This window comes from Sardina pilchardus, chromosome 17 (genome assembly GCF_963854185.1).
Source record: "Sardina pilchardus chromosome 17, fSarPil1.1, whole genome shotgun sequence".
Taxonomy (NCBI): Eukaryota; Metazoa; Chordata; class Actinopteri; order Clupeiformes; family Clupeidae; genus Sardina; species Sardina pilchardus.
Window position 1 is genome coordinate 4,247,798 of NC_085010.1, and position 23,236 is coordinate 4,271,033.

At 41.6% G+C, this 23,236-nt stretch overlaps 3 protein-coding genes across 6 annotated transcripts; 2 read left to right on the forward strand and 1 right to left on the reverse strand.

Annotated features, from left to right (window-relative positions):
• The first annotated feature begins 10,812 nt into the window (after nucleotides 1-10,812).
• gch2 (GTP cyclohydrolase 2) lies at nucleotides 10,813-15,095 on the forward strand. Its single transcript, XM_062517560.1, has 6 exons — nucleotides 10,813-11,332; nucleotides 11,850-11,959; nucleotides 12,264-12,319; nucleotides 13,354-13,385; nucleotides 13,500-13,584; nucleotides 13,748-15,095. Exons 1-6 carry the CDS (start codon nucleotides 11,026-11,028, stop codon nucleotides 13,875-13,877), a joined length of 720 nt encoding a protein of 239 aa, XP_062373544.1. The 5' UTR covers nucleotides 10,813-11,025; the 3' UTR covers nucleotides 13,878-15,095.
• Nucleotides 15,096-15,193: 98 nt separating this feature from the next.
• On the reverse strand, nucleotides 15,194-17,294 carry cript (cysteine-rich PDZ-binding protein). Its single transcript, XM_062517561.1, has 5 exons — nucleotides 17,157-17,294; nucleotides 16,722-16,787; nucleotides 16,329-16,383; nucleotides 16,130-16,233; nucleotides 15,194-16,003 (listed from the first exon to the last, which is right to left on the reverse strand). The coding sequence occupies exons 1-5, from the start codon at nucleotides 17,170-17,172 to the stop codon at nucleotides 15,939-15,941; spliced, it is 306 nt and encodes a 101-aa protein (XP_062373545.1). The 5' UTR covers nucleotides 17,173-17,294; the 3' UTR covers nucleotides 15,194-15,938.
• On the forward strand, nucleotides 17,095-22,891 carry pigf (phosphatidylinositol glycan anchor biosynthesis, class F). Of its 4 annotated transcripts, none has more exons than XM_062517556.1 (6): nucleotides 17,095-17,494; nucleotides 18,271-18,513; nucleotides 18,726-18,817; nucleotides 18,907-19,023; nucleotides 20,103-20,211; nucleotides 22,252-22,891. In XM_062517556.1, exons 1-6 carry the CDS (start codon nucleotides 17,444-17,446, stop codon nucleotides 22,363-22,365), a joined length of 726 nt encoding a protein of 241 aa, XP_062373540.1. In that variant the 5' UTR covers nucleotides 17,095-17,443; the 3' UTR covers nucleotides 22,366-22,891. The 4 variants fall into 4 exon arrangements, with proteins under 4 accessions (XP_062373540.1, XP_062373541.1, XP_062373543.1 ...); XM_062517557.1 differs by having other exon boundaries at nucleotides 18,274-18,513; XM_062517559.1 differs by having other exon boundaries at nucleotides 17,097-17,684.
• Nucleotides 22,892-23,236: the final 345 nt, after the last annotated feature.

Genomic DNA, 23,236 nt, shown 5'->3' on the forward strand with positions numbered 1-23,236 from the left:
CATTAAAGTGTAACTGCACCCTAAAATATGTTTTTTGAGCTGTTGATTGATTGAAAATACTCATAAGTGCAGTGCCGGTTCAGCCCTCCATGGGGCCCTAAGCAAAATCCTGCTAAGGGGCCCTCCTACCTGTACTCTATGGGCCAAAAGGTAACCATTTTTTTTAAGTCGCACCTGATACCTCGGTTTTCCCAATTCAATCATCCCACCCCATTTTGTCTACAATAGTTACCAAATATAGTGTTTTTCCCCATAAAGAACTAGGAGAAAGAAAATAATTGTACACATAATTGAAAGAAAAATAATTGTATGTGATTGAATCACCTTCTCAGCTATAAAAGCAGTTTTAGGGTCTGGGCTGCTTGATTGTGCTAGTAGCCTACTCAATGAGGCTGACCTGTGTCTGTCTGGACTGGCTTCCCCTGATTCCCTTCAATATCAAACGTAGACTATTTAAACAATCATGTTAATACTTCATATAGGCCCTAGGCCTAATTCACTATGTGCATATATTGTCCAGAACAGAAAATCAAAGTTAATCCATTAGGCTACTTTCCATTTTGCAGGTTAAGAAAGTATCTAAACCAAAGAAAGCTTGACTGATATTGTAAAACCATTTACTTGTTTTAAAAAATGTATGGGAAGAGTGAAATCGCCGATTAGCCTACTTTCATCTCGAGCACACACGTTAGGGCTATTATGAACATATGGTTAGTAGGCTATGAGGCTATTATTAGGCTACCTCAGCAAGATAACTCCAAACGTTATGGAAGGATTTCGAATTCAGGAAAGGTCTGAAATGACTCAAGGAAGGAATACATTTTGGGAGTGATGCGCACTTAGGCGGAGGTCTGCGCTCTCGGAGTGCTTATCTAATTTATTTATTTATTTCAAAATGTAGCCAGTCGCCGCGGCATTCAAAAAACGCAAATTGTGGTTATATTTCACAACTTTTGCGAAGTAGACTCCTCTGACTGGGAAAGGCTGGCAAGCAAGCCACAGACAGATCAGGGGATGCACTGCCCTGTTAGGCAGCAACACGCGCATGAGAGATGCAAACAAATGGATCAATTTAGGCTACTCAGATTATTTGTTGACATTAAACCGAGGAACGAACACAAGTTTACCCGACTGCTGTTCCCGCTGTTCATTCTCGTGACGTTTCTTCCTCTGTTTGTAATTCGGTTTCATGATTATTGTCGCTATAAAAACTGTACAGTAGGCTACCTGTCGCTTGACTCAAGGGGAGACGGGGTAGGGGGCCTTCATTAACTTGCGGGGCCCTACGCAACTTGCGTAGTGTGCGTATAGGGAGAACCAGCCCTGCATAAGTGGTATAAACTACACTATTACCAGGGTTAATATTGACAAAAATCGTGTTTTCCGAGAAAAGTAACATTTCGTAAGATTTTGTATTGGAGATATAGCTCTCCGCGCCCTCTACAGGTTGAAACATGCTGGCATTTTGGTCCAAAATGCTATTGGAATGCTGACGTAGTCCTGCACTTTTCGTCCAACTCTAGGTCACCGGGTCGTTACAAATTAGGAATGAAAAGCCCCAACACCTCCTGGGGGGGGGGGGGGGGGGGGGGGGGGGGTAGCCTACATAACTTTACTCGTTAATATCTAGAATATCTAGATGAAAAAACACTTTTTATCAAAATCACTGAGCATTTATGTCTTTAACCACTAAGAATAAAATAGCTCAACAAACAAACTCTCGAGGTGGTAGTAGGCTAACCAAGATATCTAAAGTATATAATCCCTTGAAAATAACGTGACTTACCTATAAAGTTGATTGCAATTACTAAAGAAAAGATGGCGTCCTAGGCTAAAGCTAAACATGCATCAACCCTACGGTGTATCCAAGAAGACAAACAAACCTACGAAAAACGAAATCATAAATGGTCCTGCAGTGACACCTAGTGGCGTTAGATACACTGCCTTACATATATATATACATCATATCATATGGGTGCATCAAATTTGAATGGGACATTTTAATTGCAAAATATACATTTGGCTGGCATTACATTCTGTTCCAATTAAGAAAGAAATTACTTTTGCAAAGTTTTAAGGAATTTCTTTGATATTTAGGCCACCTAACACATGAACTTTGCGCCAACTAATTAATAATACTAACTAATTGCCAAAAAAATTACCTGGAAATGTTGTATAGAGTGAACTTTTATACAGCAACATGTTCTGTAGGGTTATCAAAGTAAAAGTTGTCTGCTTGCCCTTTGAGCAACTTGGGCATTTCTCAGAATTCAACCTTGAAGAGTCTCTATTCATTTGTCCCGTGGACAAAATTAATGGAGGTCAATGGGATCTGTTCACATGGCCTTACCCTGAATTTTGTGAAGCAGTGATGGATGTCGGACACACATCCCTACTGAAAAAATAAACAATGCTGGCCTGGTGTAGCTGGTCTTTGCTGGTGTAGCTGGTTAGACCACCAGGTAGACATGCTGGCATGACCATCTGAGGAAGCTGGTCATGCATGTGTGACCAACATGTTGTGTGGGGCACAGCTGGTGTAAGATGGTCATTCTGCCCTGCTGAAAAAAAACAGCCTGACAGCTTAAGGTGGTTTGCTAGTTGACCAGCTTGTTAACCAGCTTGTTTACCAGTTTGTTTGACCAACCTCTCTGCTGAAATAAAACAGCCTGACCAGCTAAAGATGGTTTGCTGGTTGACCAGCTTGTTAACCAGCTTGTTTGACCACCCTATGATGGTTGACCAGCTAAACCAGCAAAACTCTTGCGAAAACATACCTTCAGCTGGTTTACCCAGCTTACGATGGTAATTGAGCTGGTTTTGATTGTCGCACCACCTCAAGCTGGTCATTTTATTTGGTGTTGCTGGTCTATATTGCTGGTTTTTACTGGTCATGCCAGCTTATGTTGGTCATTCTAGGAAACCAGCTTGACCATCTCTGTCAAGCGACAGGCTGGTCACCAGCATAACCATCATCATGCACGCATTATGAAAAAAAATGTCTAGATTTTTTTAGTATTGATTTTATTATATATTATATATGAACCCAATATTGAAAATCAATTGGAATTTTTTAAAAATATGATTTTATGTAGAAGTTATGTTTCTGTCCACGTACGTGGACAGTGCGCAACAAAGGGGTAAAAAAGAATAAAATGTAATGACAGAAAATATGGAAGCTATGGCCCTCTACTTCCTCCATACTACCCACCCAGCCCTCTACTACCCCCATACTACCCACCCACCTCTCTACTACCTCCATACTACCCACCCACCCTCTACCCCCATTACTACTCACCGACCCTCACCTACCCCTCTACTACCCCCATATTACCCACCCCTCTACTACCACCACTACCCAACCACCCCTACTACATCCATACTACCCACCCCTCTACTACTAACCCACCCACCCCTCTAGTACTCTCATACCCACCGCTCTACTACCCACCCACCCCTCTACTACCCCCATATTACCATACCACCTTGGCATTACCACATGTAATTAGGTCATTATTTATAAATATGTTTACCAAATGTTTGTTTCTTTGTAATTTAAAGCAGTTAAAATTATATTTGAAAAAAAAGTCCTAGTTACAAAATAACAAGTCTTGTTACACAGCTCTCACATCCTACAATCACCACAGCAAACAATTACTAGACAGCGTCATGTGAGCCTTCAAAACCCACGTTTTCGTGTTTTCATGTGCCTACTCTGACACCTGGTCATGTGACCTAAGTGTGTGCTGTGTGACAAAGGCTGATTGTTGGATTCTTAACCCCTATGAGCTCAGCCACCAGGCGTTAGCCACAGGCTCATGGACCCCCAGCAGCAACATATTTATTTTTGCTTTAATCCCCTCTGTGTTTTTACTGAGGATGCTTGTCAGCTTATTGACCAGAATGAGAAAATAAGTGACAGTTAGATCATGTTTACATTTGAAAATATTTGTTGGTATTCTGATTTTTAAAATTCTTCACAAAATGGCATTCTTGTTATAAAATGTTAAACAGTTTCTTGCAGACATTGCGAGAGAAAGTCAAAGTTTGCTTGTTGTACTGCCATCTAGGAGGCACAGTCTAGCACTACAACACATAAAAACAGATGATATTGTTCCTTAGAGGGAAAAGGTTATATAATTCCCCAAGATGCAGGAGCCTGCTGGCTCAAATGAATAGGATTAGACCAAGTTCCTTCCAGTCAGCGTCCCTCATAATCAAAACGTAATAACCACCCCCGTAATTTTCTCCCACTTTCTTATTGTTCTACATAAGTACTATTTTAATGAAGTGAAAGAAATCTGAACTAGCAAATATCACATATATAGAAATATTTTGAGCTGTCCTTATTGCTGACTTTTATAAATCTCTGTGGCTCTCTTAAATAGGCCGAAGAAGATACCTCTGACATCTTGAGGGCAACCATTCGTATGCATTAACCGGTATCCTCCCATCAGATCCGATCATATGTCCTTACATGTGACAAGCAACCCCACTGGCATAACTAATATGATTTTAATATGATTTTAGTGTAAAGGCAACGGCTTTTCTTTTCTGTCTCCAACCTCTAAGATTCTTAGAGCTTTCGTTCTGCTGGTCACACGACTCCTCCACAGTCCCGTGCAGCCAGAACATTCTTTACTCCAATTTGATATGTCCTTCTTGGACCCATCTTAGGCAGGACAGAAGACTACTTGTTCAGTTTCCCAGAAAGCATATGATTGAGTAGATCTATAGGTGCTCTCCAGAGTCTTTATTATTTTAAGAAATACCTGCAGATATATTTTGGTATGATAGTTCATGCAATAAATAAACTAAACATTTTTTTTCTCTTTTAGTTCAAAAACATCCTAACCTGTGTTATAACTAGAAGCCTGTGCTATAAATAACATGTGTCCAGGTCTTTGTTGTGCGTGATGTTGAAGGTCTGTGCTGCAGGGCACTGAGATGCCAGGCGCAGCAGGAAGTGATGTAAGCTGAGTAAAGGGCAGTGCCTGTTGTGTGTGCCTGTGCCTCCTGCCTCACAGCGCTGGAGCTATGACTCACATGAGCAGCATGGCAACACCAGGACCAGAGCTGTACTAAGCCCCTGGTCAATTAGGGAGAACAAAATACTCTGTCTCTCTTTCTCTCTCTCTCTCTCTCTCACACACACACACACACACACACACACCCGCCCCCCCCCCCCCCCCCACACACACACACATGCACGCAGACCCCTACCCACGCGCACACACACACCTCAATCAGCAACAATTTACAGAGGTTAGGCAGCAGAATGGAGTTGTCCCCTAAGGGAGTGTGCTGCTGGTTGCCCATCTCCATGGAAACACAGATGATCTGATTGGCTTTTGTGATTCATACCGAACATGCTGAGTGATCGGGCACGTCTCACCATCCAGCCATGACGTGAGCGTCCCCATGAGTCCCACTGCAGCTTCAGATCAGCACTGATACAAGGGAAGGATGGGGGAGGGAGGAGGGATGACGGTGGTGGAACACACACTCCAGGTACACGTCCACTCAGATACATAAAAACCTGACATACACACGTGCACACAGAACAGCCAAACACCCCCATCACCTTTCCAGCTTTTATTTAACTTTTTTTGGTGTACTTGTATGGGGTTGGTGAAATACACAGTCAGTCTCTGTGGAATTGGATCAGGATTAAGGTAAGTCTTATCCTTGGGGACCACATAGGCACATCTTTGTGCCAGGGGTTACCCAGAATTCAGTGCAGCATAACGAATGGTGCAATGCCCTGATGCAAGAGTCTTAGGCCACATCACATAGTTGGTTACATAAGTGAATATAAAACACAGGGGAAGTGATAAAAACAAAACAAAACAAAACTCAATGAAGTGAAGTAATTTCAGGCCAATATTCCCACAGTCACCAAGAATCTACCTCAATAACTGATGAATCCATCACAACATAGATTCAAAGAGGCCTAGTGCAAGCTAACATCTTCACCTGGCAAAGCTCACTACAATGTATGAAACAAAAGACTGAAACCTGCTGGCTGAAGAAAATATGTGTTGAAACTACAAAATATAAAAAGATGCTCCACTTTCTTAGTCAATGTCTGATTCAAGTGACACACGAATCAGACAAAACACTCCACTTTCTTTGCACAGTTATTGAAAACCCATATTTAAAATCTTCTTAAATTAATGCAATTTGAGCTTTTTTTCTATTTATAGTCAACTTCTTTAAGTTCAAGTGAGTTTTATTGTCTTTTCAGCCATATACACTATAGTGATATGAAACAATGTTTCCCCATGGACCTAGTAGTGCTACATCTAAAATAGAGACGTTTTGAGACAGACAACATATAGGCAACACTTAGGCTACATTTAGTAGCCTATAAGTATACATAAAGTGCGTCAGACAACAGACAAGACAGGGCATAAACTTAACAGTGCACTGATTGTTATAAGATAGGTTTACAGTGCGGTGGAGGTATGAATATAGAATATTTAGCAGCATAGGAAAATTAAATGTATGCACATTCAGTTCAATGTGAATAAGTGTTTTGCTGTTTTGTGGTTCAACAGTCTGACTGCTTGAGGGAAGAAGCTCTTCCCCATTCTGGAGGTGCGCGCAGTTATATTGTGGTACCTTTTAGGCATTTGGGAGAACAGTCCATGGGACAGGTGTGTTGTGTCTTTAACAATGCTTGTGCCTTTGTGCAGACAGTGGGTGTTGTGGATGTCGAAGAGAAAAGGGAGAGAGGTCCCTGTGCCTTGACATCTTTTCAGCTGTCCTCACAATTGTCTGTAGGGCCTTCCTTTCTGCAGCCGCGCAGTTACCAAACCACACCATGATAGAACTGCTGAGGATGCTCTCAATAGCCCCCCTGAATGCACTGTAGGTGGGAATTCTACAGTTTCTGTAGAAACTAGAGGCATGCTGGGCTTTTTTGTAATGTATGTGGTGTTCTTTTGTCTTGGTTCTTGGTTGTCTGTGATGTGTACACTCAGAAACTCTGTGTCCTGGACAGTTTGGACAAACTGGAAGGTTGTTTATAGACAGTGGGGTGTGGTTGCCTGGAGGTCCGCTGAAATCAATGATTAGATCTTTGGTTTTGTCCACATAGAGGGACAGGTTGTTGTGAGCGCACCAGTGGCTGAGCTGAGTCACCTCCTCTCTGTACAGGTCCTCATTAGGCCCTCTTCCACCGACAGAGAACCGGCTCCGTTCCCGTTCGCGAACCAACATTTGAACCGTTCGTTGTGTTTCCACCAAACAAAAGCCCGTTCGGAATGTGGCACCTTGGTTCGGAAGTCGAACCAAAAAATACTTGGTTTTTCTTGCGAACCGGAGTGGGCGTATCATGTGCCATTCAGTGGGGAAAAGGCTAAAAGCACGAGTTTTCCGTCCATATCAACTGTTGCCATGAGTAAGTAAAACGATTCAACTAATTGCACTGCAGACGTTGACTAGCATTTTAAACAGCTAGTTTCCACCGTTTTTTATGGGACAACTGGGTATATCATTCTCCCGTTTATGCATCTCATTAACTTTTGCTTTTGCATGCACCACCCATTGTTGATGACGCATCCTTGGTTCGGTTCAGAACTGGTGTAAATGTGGGCTGGTTCACTAGCACCATGGTTCAAAGAATTCTGAACGGCACCTGTTCAACACCAGGTTCGTTTTCGGTGGAAAAAGGCCTATTGTCTCTGCTTATCATACCCACCACAGTTGTGTCATCAGCGAATTTGATATTGTGGTTTGAGCTGTGTGTGGCTGCGCAGTCATAGATTAGAAGTGTGAACAGCAGGGGGCTGAGCATGCAGTCTTCAGGGGATCCTGTGTTCAGCAAAGTGCTGTTTCCTATCCTGACTGACTCTCCCCACCAGGAAGTCCAGAACCCAGTTTCAGAGGGAGGTATTCAGACCCAGCTGATCCAGTTTCTTTACCAGCTGCTGTGGAATAATGGTGTTGAATATTGCTGTTGATGTTGATATTACAGCTTAAAGGAGAAATCCGGCGAGTTCTCACATAGGTCTCCGTTTCTCGAGGTCACCAAGTATACTTAATCTAAAAAAAAACAAAAAACAATTGGTTTTACCTAGCTCGAGATGCTACAGACAGCTAACGCAGCCAGATAGCTAGGACCACACTCTAGGGGCATGTACAGCCCAGTTCTCCAGCTCCATTTGTTTCCAAATCACCAGAAACCCACTAAAAGTGTAATACACCAATCAAAGTTTAAATTATGCTCCTGGAAGATATAAAACAAGAAATTCAGAAACATGCATGCTGCATCAATGGGTTTTTCTTCCATATACTCCATAGTGGGTTCACACAGGGTCTGGACAAGTTAATCTGGTAATGTAAGAAGGCCCTGAGGATTTTGGAGATAGCCTATTGCACCTTGATTGAACAGAAAAGGTGTGTTTTTTGGAACAAAATCAAAAGCCGTTTTTGCCATTGCATGAGATTTGAATGAAGATACAATAGATACAGTGTTGAATTTCCTCCACAGTCCGTTTTTCTTTACAGAAGTAGAATGGTAAAATAAAGTCTCAGAATACCTTGATTTTATGAAATGTCTTAAAACTGTGGATACATTTAGTTGCTTCAGTCAGGTACCGTGATGCAGCAAAGACAACCAAGTTCTTGTTAGTAAACCAAAAACATCCTCTTTAGACTTTGGGCCATTTAAAGTAGGCTACGCAAACCCTCGAAGAGTTCAATGGCAACAAATGTAATCCAGTCAAAATAATGCAAAGACTGAGGAGCTTACCTTTGTCAAGCATACCCTCAGATTGTGAAATATTGTCTCGAACTTTGGGCTATTAAAAGTAGGCTATGTCAACTCTTGATGGCTCCAGTGGCTCCAGCCAAAACAATGCAAAGAGTGGCCTTCAGAAACTAGAAAATGTGAGGATCAAGTTAGTGTGCAATGATTAACTTCCTCCCGCTGAATATCAGGTTCAGTAGAATGTACAGTATAGGGAAACTTAAAACAGGACATTTACTGGCACTGTAATTAATTGATGTCTGTAAGTCGCTTTGGATAAAAGTGTAAGTAAATAAAATATAAATATATGTATATATATAGATAGATAATGGTTGTATTGAAGTTAATACAAATGTGCACCCTAAATTATAGGTTAATATAATATTCTTATTTTCAACATGGCTGTGTTGAATGCACTGCTCCATCTGTCATCATATAAATCCAAGAATCACAAATGATCTACTTCTCACTGTTGATTCTGATCAGTCATTGATACTCAAGATACCTTAATAAGTGAAGCCGTTGATGCCATCGATCAAAGTGTACTTTCTAGCCATTTAGACAAAACATATCGGGATCTAGGGGACAGTGCTTTCTTGGTTTCAGTCCTATTAATTAAATAGAACTCAACAACAGAATTTTCAGAAGTAAATCTTTAGCAATCTGTTAATAGTCAAAAATAAAATGTACTAAATATAGATAGCAGGCAATTGTTGAGACTTTTAAATCTTACATTTAACAAATTCTACAAATCTTAAATTAAATGGCTGAACTTTTTTACAGCTGAAGTTGTAATATGGTTGGAAATGTCAACTTTATCTCAATCATTTTTCTTGCACTGTTTCTTTTTCTCTCATCTGTTGGGGCATGCACCAGTATCAGAGCACATGACACAAAAAACTCTGACTCTGTGCTTGAAAGTACACTTGAGCCCTTAGAGTTGGTTGTTGAGAAAAAGATGTTGCAAAAACTCCTTAGCCACCTCACATCCACTGAACACACTAGTCAGACAGCCTACTGTTTTCAGCTGGAGGTTGCTTCAATTTTGCTGTAACAACAAGGAAAACAATTTCTGCCCACTGCCATAACTATTTACAATAACTCCTCTTTGTGACATGAGAGAAGAATCTTATTCTGAGAGACAATGCACAGTTTACAGGCACTTGCACAGATACTTTATATCCAATTGTGTTTATTTTTTAATTATGTGAATAAAAATAAGTACAAATATATTATCAATTACTGCGGTAACACCATAATTTCCCTTGGGAATGAATAAGGTTATCTCTATCTATCTATCTATGTTCATTGTTTGATTTTTTGTTTTATTATGCTACATTTGGTGGATAAGGACTATTTTCTGCCACAATAAGGTTTCAATGGAATATGTTGGCTATGTTGAGAAATCATTGACAAACTTTTGGTCAACATGAAAACTGTTCTGCAGTTTAAGAAAGAATCAGAAGTTGCACATCTGACCAGTATTAAAAACAGCAGTCTTAATTTTTAATCAATCATAGGCCTACAATGGGGTCACCTAATCATGTGCACACACTGAAAATGACATAGGCTTCTTTACCATCAAATGACCCCTTGACCTTCACATGGTGCTTGAGGAATGGGTTTCAAGCATTTGGGCACCGTTTTTTTTTTGCGCAGCTTTTTATTTCTGCATTTTTTTCCTGAGAGATCCAAACATCTAAGATACGTTTGTAGGCTACACAACACTTTTCTCTCAGTGTCTGTTTCTATTATTGACTATTCTTTTCATTGCCTACGTTGAATATGTCATATTCTGTATAGTTCTACCTTGGCCATTCGTCAGTGTTGAGGTTAAGACGTTTTCTGATTATTTTAAAGCTTGAACCTGTGAGGAATCTGTTTAACACCTGAATTAGCATCGCATTCTCGCTCCAACTAGGCTGTCCCATGTGATGGGACGTTTATCTGATTGCGTAGTCATACCACCAGCGTGGATTTGACGTGGGTACCGTGACACGTTTCGCTGGTTTCGCTACAGTATGCAAATTGAACCCTTTAAATACAGCCCCCCAGGTGACTGCTATAGTAAATCTGTCGCTCGCTACAGCCGGGAACGAATAGCCTGCTGAACAGCTAGACGCTTTGACTGGAAAGCAACATAGCCTACTTAAAACAAAACTTTAGACTATATAATATTAACTCTTTGTTGAGGGAGAGTTGCTGTAAACATTATACTTTTTAACCATTTTAACCTTTTAACCAGCATATTTTAGCTGCTCTTTATAAAAATGGAATACCAGAAAGTTACGGACGTGAGCGCCATGTGTAACGGAAACAAAGTGTCAGAGTTAAACTGCAGGAACGGTTTCGCAGAGTTGACCATTGAGACCAAGAAAGCGGCTGTCCAGCGCATCAACGAGACATCTCGAAAAGAGGCGGAAGATGAATCTAGATTGCCCATTTTAGAAGCAGCTTACACCACTATCCTCCGGGGTCTAGGGGAGAATACCGACCGTCAGGGTCTTTTACGCACTCCACTGCGTGCCGCCAAAGCCATGCAGTTCTTGACCAAGGGATACCACGAAACCATCTATGGTAAGATCACTGAGACACTGAGTTGGTACCTAAAAAGTGATGCATACAATACTTTCGACAAGCATATGGGTGGGTAGTTATATTACCTGGCGTAAACTACCTCGCTATGCGTGTAGAGGGTTTCATATTATATGTTTATCATGCTTCAAGTATGTTGTAATTACTTATCTCCAATGTGTATGCAACAGCTCTGAAATGACACCTTTGTTCTCCAGCTTATTTGAGCTCATTTACTGTAAGGGCTTTGGTAATGGAGACAATGTTATTATGTTCTTTGTTTGATGCTTTACATCATTCTTCATCACTCTGTCTACCTCCCTCCTTACTTGGAGTTGTAAGGTATATCACGCTGTTCTTGGTTAGATCTTTGGTGTCCATGAAAAAGGACTGAAATGGCACACAGTCATTTTTAGTATTATTTGTTAGAATATCCAGCTGTAGCACAGTGCAGTTTTTGCATTATTTTGGCTTCATTATACCATTGTTTTTAAAAGGCATTACTCTTATATTTACACAGATATTCTGAACGATGCCATCTTCGATGAGGACCACGAAGAGCTGGTGATTGTTAAGGACATTGACATGTTTTCCCTTTGTGAGCATCACTTGGTGCCCTTCTTCGGAAAGGTGAGCTGTGCTCTGTCGAGCCAGACAGATTTAAATCATCCCAGGTACATTAGTAAATTCGATGCATTTGACAAATCATTTTTCTAGTCTTAATGGAAGCTCATAAGTTCTATGAAAGTCAGTTACTTCCATTTTTGAAAACACTGTAGGGAAAGTGCACAAGCCATGGCATGTACAGTACAAATAAAGGCTTTGTAGTAAGAGAAAGGGCAAACAGGGTGAATGGGTTCTCTCTGTGGGTTACAGTGGCCAATCAAAGTCACTGCCTCTGAAACTGAACGTTGATCATCCCTCTGACCTCCAGGTACACATTGGATATCTGCCAAATAAGAAGGTGGTCGGACTGAGCAAGCTTGCAAGGTGAATTGGCATATCTCTCTCATATTTGTCTCTCTCTGTACAGACTCTGGGAATGTGTGTGTGTGTGTGTGTGTGTGTGTGTGTGTGTGATTACTCTTTCTCATTTCCTTTTTGCTGCTGCCAGTGGTGTATCGTTGCTCTCACACGGGGAGGGGGACGAGACACTAGACAGCGTGTTATTTCCAAGCCACTGCGTTCTTCTGTTGTCACAGTCCTTTGACTTGAGGCTTAGAGACCAAAGCCTGGTCCAGTGTCCTGTCCCCTGGTGCCGAGCTCCGGTCTAGCCAACAGTGCTGACGGTGCCATGTGGGCTGACTGTGAGGGCCATTGAGTGAAGATGCTCTCTGTTGCTGACTCAGTATGAGCTCAAGACTCAGCTTTACAGTCCAGAGACCTCAGCACACCCAAGTGGCCTACTGGCATTATCAGTGGCACATAAGAGGGTGGTCAGTGCAGATGTGTACTGCATCTGAGATCAGTCAGTTCATCTCGCATTGAAGTTCAGTCTCACGTTGGCCTCTGCTTTAAAACGACTCACATTTGCCATTTAAACAAGTACTTGTCGACATGCACTATAATATATGCCATACACAATCTTTTGCGCCACATACATTTTAGCATAAAAGTACAAATATATTTTTGTGTATGTGATTACGTAGATAAGCACACAAGAGCTCAATCACCTTTGTCCAACTGAACAAGCTAATGATTAATTTGACATCATGTAGTCTCCCTAAAAGGCTGAGGCATGACATGCAGTAAAGTGAACTTTTGGGGTTTACAGGGATGTTACAAAGGGCAGCAAGGACAGTTAGCAAAGGGCAGGATTCTTGCTCCACAAGCCAGTTAAATAATTTTGTGAATCATTGACGGATCAGATCTATATTAATAGCGCCACAAGACAGATCTGGCATAGAGGGTAGTGCAGATCAAGGGTCAGTCTGTTGATTGAGGGATTAATGATTAGGCTTGCTACTGTGCCCCCATCGACTCCTCAAGGTTCCCTTTTTAATTCTGTAACCTTCTCTGCACAGGATTGTCGAGATCTACAGCCGAAGACTTCAAGGTAAGTACTGATACGACTGACTTTGAAAAGGATGAAAGTGTTCCTTCTGAGTCTCCATACCACGCTTAGGTATGGTCATGGCCATTGGATGATGATGTGATCTCTCCTTCACAGTTCAGGAGCGCCTGACCAAACAGATCGCCACGGCAATCTCTGAGGCCCTGCAGCCAGCCGGTGTGGCGGTAGTCATCGAGGCCGCGTGAGTGCTAGTCCAGACATTTAGACTTGAGTGTTGTTGCAAGTACTGTAGATACAGACATGACTGTTGGCTGCACTGTATTTGTGCACTTCTCCCCATGTGTACTTGTGTTGCTTCAGTGCCTGAGCGTGGGGTTTAAGTGTGTGTTGGCCCTCTGTTTCAGGCACATGTGCATGGTGATGAGGGGCGTGCAGAAGATGAATAGCCGCACAGTGACCAGCGCCATGCTGGGGTCGTTCCGAGAAGACCCCAAGACACGTGAGGAGTTCTTGGCCTTAACGAAGAGCGCCTAAATCTGATGACATAAATATGACAAACACACATAAGACCACATACACACTCACTCACTCGCACATGCCCATATGGACACGATGACGGTCAATAACATTAAAAAAAATTGTAAAACTAGGTGAACCTTAATAGCTAGGATTTCCCATAGTTGTTGAATTTCTTTTCTATTCTAATGGTAACAAAACATTTGGAGAGATGTGAAATTCCCTCTACACTTATATGATTAGATATGTAAAGCGCTTTTCCACACAGTGGTCTTAAGTCCTTTAGCAAACCCCCTCCACACCCTCTACTCTATATTGGTGCTAAGAGTCTTCCTGAGAACTCAGGGTTGCTCAGCAACGTTAACATTGCACATATTTAAAACCTGTAGTATTCATAGGTGCAGAGAGATCAAGCCAAGCCAAATGTGTACATACCAGCAGGATTCCACACACACACAAAGCCTAAAAGCCTCGTCAGCCGCTGTGCTCTGTAATGTTGTTGTTTGGGTTTAATGCTTTTGGGTTTAATTAGTACTTTAAGTAGTTTCCAACAGTCAATAAAATGTAGTCCTTTAGATGTGTAGTCTTTTCCAGTGTATGTAGAAATCTGATGGGTTATTTTTTTTTTATTGCTGCCATTTTGTGAAACATGTAAAGCACGCTAATACATGGTAGTGTGTGTGAACCTGCAGAAAATGTTAATTCATCATTATCAGTTCATGTGGGTGTAATCCACATAAATAGTGCCTTCTGATTAATTGCACACATGTGTAATCTACTTAGATTTTACAATGTACAATATGTACATTTGTATCATAATACAAGCATTTTTGTTTTGGAGTGAAATGTGTAATTCTGAACATTGTGAAAATTCCATACTACAGAAACTGGTGTTATGTCCTAAGGCATCTTAGTGTGTTTTGTATCTTTTCAATATTTATATTTGAAGTATTAATTTCCTATGTCTGCAACTAGTTCCAACACTGTGAATCCTTGCAGCTGAATCCAACACTATGGATTCAGCTGCAAGGCTAGATTTAGCCGACTCCAACCATACTTCACCAACACTCATAGCTTACACATTTTTAATCTTTTGATGAAAGGATATGTACGTCCTGCCTTAAAGTTAAATCTGTTGTACTCAATAAGCCAATATGTGTATTATCTGACTGTAATTTTCTGTAATTTACAGTTTTGTGCTTTGTATTTAAACATGTCAATAAACATTTAAATGCATGTTTTGTGTCCATGTATTGTGTGTAAAAAAGATGACTTTATCCAGATTTATTTTGATTATACCACTATGAAGTTTTAAAAATTACAACACACTGATCTCATACCAAAGCAAAAATAAGCCTTTACTCTCCAAAGAGATGAATTAAAATGAACAGCCTGTGACAGACAAGAGCACAGCCATAAGTGACACCACACAAGAGTTCACCTATGAGACCTCAAGACACAAATGCAGGTCGGTATGACTATAGGAAAGGGGACTTTGCCTTAGGCTGATGCTGACATTTAAATGTCAACACCTGGACCTTTGCTTGGAATCAGAACCAAGCCTCTGTAATGGTCTTAGATGATAACAATGATACCGCAAAATGGGGAAGTAAGATGGGGGTGCAACCAAGGCCTATTTCTGTGTAAGGGAGACAGATGCTATGTGTACTTTTACAACACAGCAGAAACTGTCAACTGAATGTAAATATTTAGTTTAAAAGAAATAAAATTAAAAATAAAAATATAAATGAAAATGTCAACACAGAAAGAAGTGATCGAGCTACTTGGATATTTACAGAGCACTTCTAATGGTACTTACAGGAAACATCTGTCAAAACAGTGTAAGCCTAAATATTGCTTCATCTAGTGAGGGAACATCATCAAAACATCCAGACACTGATATTGTCGCCAGTATAGGTCCAGGGAGTAATGCACACAGTGGACACAGGAGCACATGCTGGTGAGTTCAAGAACTCCCATTCTAAGTATGTGTCTGGAGAGTTTGCCTTTATAATTGACCATCACCATCAACGCCGCCTCCCCTCTATCCTGAGAGATCCTCCAGCCAGGCAGGTCTGATCAGACAGAGGTCTGCTTGTAGTTTTTGGTGTCGAGCACCTTCTTCCCGCACATGGCACAGATTCCTATTCAAATCAACAAACAAACAAAATGTCAGTTTCAACCACCACCATAGGTCCTCTCCAATTACCTCCCACATGAATGAGACTGGTGTATCAAAGGAAAAATGGTCAGTAGCATGGAGCACTGACCTTTCTTGTAGGCACAACCCTGGCAGTAGTGAGAACCTGACTGGTGGACAGAACTCTTACATATTCTACAAGTAGCAAATCCAGTCTTTCCGTAGGGATCAAACCTATCGAGACAAAAGGGCAAATTGAGCACATTTGCGATGTGGTGTGTGCTAACAGAACAAGGTATGACCTGGATGTTCTATGTGAGACGTCATACCTGGCCTTTTTGGAAGTCAGGGCTTTGTTCTCATTCAGCTTTCTTCCACCACTCTCTGCAAGAAGTCACAGTGAATAATATCATTGTTGTGTTCTCAATAGACCCCTTCAAAGGTTCATGTCACAGAACCTTGACAGCTCAACATGCCTGTCTATTAATCGTGCCTTTTTTCTGACCCCATGCTCTGCATGCACCCAACCGGGTCTGAATGATTACTAACACTGAAGGCATAGCAATATGCTAGTACCTATATGTCTACAGCATTTACAACACCATTTAAAAGCTCTACAGTCTCTTTCACTTAGGCTACTCTTCACCCACCCTATTAGATATGTCAAAGCAAAGATCCTTAATTACTGATAACACTTATAGCCAGAAAACATAAATGCTCACCTGTTGTGTTTCTGGCACCAGCCTTCCATGTATCTGGTGTGATGACCCGTCCAAGTTTCTTTTCACCTATGCCAACAGTGTCAACATGGTTATCGGGAAGCTATTGCAACAAGTACTGACACGAATTATCTGCAAGCTAACTTGGAACATTCTCGACGGGACACAGTCAATCATATCAAAGACTAAATGCGTGTGCGCTAGTCAGTGACATCTAGTTACATAAACGTACGTACTGTAGGCTGCATCACGTTGCCAACACGTAGCTAGATAACGTTAGTCAAAAAATAAACACACCATAGTGCTAGCTAGCTTGCATGCTAACTTCTCTTGTTGTCTCAAAATACTTATTTACAGCACATAGACCACCAAAGATTCTCATTTTATACCAAACGATTATGATAATGTTTATGTGAAAATATTTTTTAACATACTTACACTTTTCGCAAACCATGACGTTAATTTATTCCTTTTCTGAAACCAAACAGGGAGAAAACACTAGCAGAGGATTTAACTGAAGACAAAACCAATCGATTGACGGTCACTTCCTGGGTTGAAGGCCGGATGTTTATAGTGTAGTTTGTTACTTTTCTGTGATTGGTTTGACTTTTGAGAAAAAGCTTCTCGTTGGTTCATATGGATTTCAGTCTGTCCATGGCGCCACCCACACCGGTTTCGGACGGCAAACTGACCTTGCGCAAACATCTGTCCGTCAGAGGGATCTAATGAAGACAACTTGCAGTCTTTTTGAAAGTGTCTACATTTACCTTTGCTGGGTAATGTATGACTGATAATGAATTATTTTGGCTAAGTTACATATTTATTTCACGAAACGCGGCCACGCTTCCTCTCACAGCATCACGCGTGCAAATATTTACCGTGAACTTCTCGGAATTAAGTTAGCTTGCTAGCTGGCTAACGATCTCTAGCTTTAGACAAACCATTTAACAACTGGATTTGATAGCGGTGAGTTGAATTTTGAGCACTGAAATGCCTTGATTTATAAAATGCATATTATGTGCGGTGTTAGCAGAGAGAGTTAAAGCGGAGGATCTTTGGTATTAGTGTTGCATGATAATGCGCAAGGCTTCTCGTGGTTATCATCATGGACATTCATCCAATGGGCAAGCTAGCCAAGTAACTAACATTTTGTTTTGACATTTGGTCATTCTATTAGGTACCTCAGTTTTGTGCAGTTCGGTGTGGCTAACGAATTAATGAAATTGATACAAATACTGATTGTAAATGTAACGCTCGATATGTTTTGTTTTGTGTGTGATTTACACAAACTAAGTGTAGCTACACTGACAAATCAAATTTATTGTCTTTATGTCACTAAAGAATTAGCCCAGATGTAACTGTTTGATGAAAGCCATGTTTATCAGTGTCACAGTGGGAAAGTGTGATGGTAAATCCAAATTCTTAGTGCTTTGCAGTTTCAGCAGAGACGGTTTATAAAGCTAGACAATCTTTGGTTTCAGTGTTGTCTCCTGTACAATTCAAATATGTGACCTTGCCAGTCTATGGACCGCTAACTTTAGTTCTGTTTCAGCAGAAAAGACTCAGCATGTGGGACACAGAGATCCGGGGCATGGCCTCAGCTCATGCCATTATCGCCTCTTCCATCTTCATGGCCACCATTTTGCCTGCCATCCTTCTGGAGAAGTTCTCTGTGTACGGCATGCATTTGGTCTGGCTCTACTCAGTTGCTGGATCTGTTGCTGTTGTCAACATTGCTGTCTTCTGGCTCCTTGGCATCAGTCCACCAACAAAAAGGCACACATTAAGTTACAAGGTAAAGTACAGAGCTTCAATATTGGATGGAATCTCAAACATGAGTTAGGTATCTAAGATGACCAGATAGATATGCTTCTCATGTACTGATGTAGCCATCAAGATTTTAGTTTATATAAAGACCATCTCTTCTGGTTTGCTCTGCTGCTGCTGAGTGAGAATGGTGATTAGATGATGCCTGTGCTCAGTGTGGCTATACTGTGTTCTCTGTAGATATCCAGACTTGTGCGTTCCTGCCTCTACTTCCTGCTTTCCTGCTTGTTCTTTCACTCAGTGGTTGTCCTCTATGGAGCCCCTCTCTTGGAGTAAGTTACTTAATGAGAAAGGAACACAGATAATCCAATAATATGTTTTTTTTATTAGCCTGAATATATGTCTGGGTGTGTCTTCACAGAAGTGCTCTGGAAACGTTCTCTCTGGCTGTCCTGTTGTCAAGTATGACCACCCTACGGTGTCTCTGTATGCTGGGGCCCAATGTCCAAGCTTGGATCCGTGTGTTTAGTAGGGACGGGTGGGTATCACCTTTTGATTCACTCACAGACATTTTAATCATGATTGATGTCTAAAATGCAGAAGTCATTGGGTTTCCATCCAACTGTCTGATGTGCATTTTGACCATTTGAATAAAAACTGGAAACACTTCAAATTTGCATTTAATATTCTAATGAGCATAACAATTTGATTTGTTGGAGTGGAGTGGCTTCTCTTGATTTGCCTATGTAATAGTGCAGTTCAGAGCCATATATAAAGAGAGAGTTGCGACAACTCCATTGACGCTAGTGTTCCATATTTTCTCAACAATAGTTCCCGGAAGTTAGGATCGAACACTCGTTAACAGACAGTAAAAGACGGTTATTTTTATGATTCTAACGAACAGTCAAAATCGCTTCCGGGAACTATTTGAACTACTTGAAGTTACACAAACCACGTCACAAACCGAATTTTCTGTACCCGGGTTGTCGCAACTCTCTCTTTATATGGCTCTGGTGCAGTTTAAGTTGATGCAGTTAGTTGCATTTCATTCCATAAACGTTGCCCTGACAACCTTATGTTTTGATCCCACAGTTGAGAAGATTCCCTTCATTAGGAGAATCTATTTTTGGTCTTAAGCATATTTCAGTCTGTCAATGTTATGCTGATGTGAAATGAATGATCTAGTAATAGTGTATCTGCCTAACATGATGCAAATGGAAATCAAACTGTACATCTGCAGTTTATTGACAAGCCACTAGAGGTCGCAAGCTAGCCCTATTCTGAGTGTTGGCCTTGAGCTTGTTCCAGTTTTTCTAGTGTCACTGCAGTGACACTTTGAATTTTTTTCCATATATTTTTTCATCGGTATTTATTGCAATATGTGTTATTTATTTACAATTGCTACTGTACTGTGGGGCTGTTAGGTGATGCACCCTGCTATATCCTGCTGTTTTGTTCCACGCCCTTCAGTTGACTACAGTACTGCCATAACCTGATCCCCTCTTGGTCTTCCCCCAGGCATTGTTGGAGGCTCTTCTGCCTCAAAATTACTTTTAGACTCAGAATTAGTGTGTGTGTGTGTGTGAACTCAACTGTGTGTTTGTTTGTGTGATTCAGGGCCATGTCAGTGTGGGACACGTCTCTGCAGATCACCACAGGGTGCAGTGTGCTTGGAGCCTGGCTCGGGGCATTCCCTATCCCTCTGGACTGGGACCGGCCATGGCAGGTTTGTGGCAGTTCTTTCTCTTAACTAACACACACACACACACACACACACACACACACACACACACACACACACACACACACACGCACACACGCACAAACACAGTGGCATTTATGAGTAAGGGAATTCACCAATGCTCACAACTGGGTGATTATGGCAGCAAATGCATGCCTGGCTACAGAGACATTGCAGCACATCACTTTGTTATTGCAATTAGTGGGCAGTGCAAGAGCATGGAGCAAGAGTGTGGTTGTGTCTTGTATACACTGCTGTTGATCCTTACACTTCAAAGAGCATGCATGCCATGTACAGTAGGAACTGTCGAGAATAATGGAAAATATTCATGCATTTTATGTACAGTAGATCAAACAACAGAAGGAATATGACTAAGTCAGGCAGATTATTGACTGGTATATGATAATCAATGTGCAAATGTAGATGGTAAAGACACTGCACATCATAACTTGTACAGCCATGAAGGAAGAAATCTTGTTATGCAAACTGTTTTAGAGATTATGTTTGTGGTGAGTGTGTTTTGGTGTCTTCCCAATCATCAAAATCACCATTTCATCTCGGAGTAGCTTAGCCGTGTCCCTTCAGCGACTGCTCACTTCATTTTCACTTGACCAAAAGTTGGTCATTCTAGAGAAATCCCTGTAAACAGGGACGGTGCGACCCAATTCAAAGCTCAGTCATCGTAATCCCCCTACAGATGCTGGCAGAGTAATCCAGCACTGTGGGACTCCACACTTGTCCAACCTGATGATTACATACTCTTAACCATGCTTCAGGGACCCCTGAAAAGGGCTAATGTAACAGTTCTATCTGACGGGTTATTCAGGAGGCAACCACTTAGAGTATTGAAAGAATAGACCAGTGGCATTTTGAAAGCACTACGTCATTGGGTGTAGTCAAATCACCCTCCCTCCCTAGAAAACTGGAAGAGAGCGTTGGTGGGTAGAATGGTGTTTGACTTGGGAGCTCTGCTGTCCTGCGCATGCAGATTTAGAAGCTGCCGTTGCCCTGGTAACAATATTGCCATGACAGCTAGGGGGATGGAGGAATCAATCTCTGTGACATTTTTAATTTGAAAGCACATGGCAAAATCTGCATTAGCCGGAGAACAGAAACTGCTGGGCAAGGAGTTGCTGGCCTTTTATCTTAGCGGACTGCAGAGCAGTGAAAAAATCCTCAAAGCCCCACAGGAAACTTGTGGATCAAATGTAGCATAGATATGCGACCTACAGTATGCGACATGCCGACTGCGCATGATATTCTGATGTCAAACTGTAGTTGTCATGACAACTAGATGCCCATAAAAAAACGAGTGTGCAGCAATACAAGGCTCTGAAGGTATGACATGTCTCCTTTGGGGAATTAAAAGCAGTGCAAAAAAAAACAGGCTTTATGAAATTCTTACTTTTTAATGCAGCAAACACAATCTCTGTACATGTCTGTTTATGCTATAAAGCTTGGCTTGTTGATTTTCCCTTTATGTTGTGCCTTTTTATTCCAACACCCAAACACTGGAACACTCAAAACAAGTAATTATAACAACGTTTCATTTTGAAACTTGTTTGCCTCATATATAGTTACCACAGGTTTGAAAAAAACAAACTGAACTTTGTTGATAAAACTGTGCTGCAACAATAACCTTTAGCCACACCACACATCTGCATGGACTGTGCAACAAGCAGTAAAAGCAGGAAGCCAGAGTCTGAGGCTTCCTGCTCAGTTCATATCTGACATGACGATGACCCTGACAGGCTGAGCCATGCTGAGTATCAAAACTGGACAAAAAACCCCAAACATCTCAGCCCACATACAGCGAAATAGCAAGGCATCCAAAATGACAAGAAATAATCATAATAATAATAATAATAATAAAAAAACATGATAAATTCTGTTCTGTCTTATGAAAAAACATGGTTGGCTGTTGTAGAAAAGAGCGCTAGGGCACAGTGATTCTTCTGTATGGTTGGGCCTGATGGCATGGGATGGGAGGTTGGTGCTGAGTCCTTGTGTCCTGTGCTGTTCTAGGTGTGGCCCATCTCCTGCACCCTGGGCACCACGGTGGGCTTCCTCACGGGCCTGCTGTTCGCACCCGTCTGGATCCACTGGCACCGCAAGCAGCTCATCTACAAGAGCAAGTAACGTCTGGAGGCACGGCGACATGTGCATACGCGTGCACTCACACACGCGCGCACACACGAAAAGACAGAAGCTGATGTGGACAAACGGGGGTAGGGCCCATGTGATCCTCCGATATTAAGACGTGTCAGTCAGGACCATGGGACATGTGAAGGACACGCCCCCTCAGTCCTCTGATCCTCCAGCATTCCCCTCCAGTAGTCACTGAGGTCTTGTACACAGAAAATATTTAAAAAAATGTCTTGTCTTAATTTAAAACGTTTGTTCTTTTTGTACTATTTTCTTTTCATTTGGTGGCAGTATGTATTCTTTTCTTTGTGTGTTTTGTTTGTCCCTCATAAGGTATTTGGTACTGAGTAATACAGACTTCACTGAGACATTTTATACAGTGGGTGGGTAAGAGAGAGAGAAAGAGAGACAGAGAGCAAGAGATTGAGAAAAAGATAGCAAGGGAATTTTGCAATCCAGCGAAGAGAGATGCACTATTTCCTTTTTTTTCTGGTAGCAAATAAAGAATCACTTCTGTAAATGCTTGGCGTGTGTTTGGTTGTGCTGCTGTTTGTTGAGGTTGTTGCGTCTCCCTGCAGAGGCCACGGACGGGTGCATTGTGTGTTGTTGCGTCTGCTCTCCTCCTGTGTCCGTTCCCCCACACGCTCCTTTGTGTGCTGTCCGGTCCCTGTCCTCTTCTCCTCTCTGGTTCTCGGACTGTGCTTGTACATCTGGGTCTTTGTCATTGTTCTGCTGCTCCTCCCACCTCTTGTTCCAGTTGAATGTGTTATTGTGCCCACTGCACCTGTTGTTTACCCCCTTAACCTGCTCCCTGATCCATTCCGTTTCTGGCATTTTCTACCACCCCGCCTCCCCACTCCCCCAC

What these genes read in the sequence shown, in the direction of transcription:
- gch2 (XM_062517560.1), top strand. Translation starts at nt 11,026, where the DNA reads ATGGAATACCAGAAAGTTACGGACGTGAGCGCCATGTGTAACGGAAAC. An exon ending in TGGTGCCCTTCTTCGGAAAG is followed by an intron (nt 11,960 to 12,263) that starts GTGAGCTGTGCT and finishes TCTGACCTCCAG; the next exon opens with GTACACATTGGATATCTGCC. An exon ending in CTACAGCCGAAGACTTCAAG is followed by an intron (nt 13,386 to 13,499) that starts GTAAGTACTGAT and finishes TCTCCTTCACAG; the next exon opens with TTCAGGAGCGCCTGACCAAA.
- cript (XM_062517561.1), bottom strand. An exon ending in TGGTGCCAGAAACACAACAG is followed by an intron (nt 16,384 to 16,721) that starts GTGAGCATTTAT and finishes GACTTCTTGCAG; the next exon opens with AGAGTGGTGGAAGAAAGCTG. An exon ending in CTGACTTCCAAAAAGGCCAG is followed by an intron (nt 16,234 to 16,328) that starts GTATGACGTCTC and finishes TTGTCTCGATAG; the next exon opens with GTTTGATCCCTACGGAAAGA.
- pigf (XM_062517556.1), top strand. Translation starts at nt 17,444, where the DNA reads ATGAAGACAACTTGCAGTCTTTTTGAAAGTGTCTACATTTACCTTTGC. An exon ending in GGCACACATTAAGTTACAAG is followed by an intron (nt 18,514 to 18,725) that starts GTAAAGTACAGA and finishes TGTTCTCTGTAG; the next exon opens with ATATCCAGACTTGTGCGTTC. An exon ending in TATGGAGCCCCTCTCTTGGA is followed by an intron (nt 18,818 to 18,906) that starts GTAAGTTACTTA and finishes GTGTCTTCACAG; the next exon opens with AAGTGCTCTGGAAACGTTCT.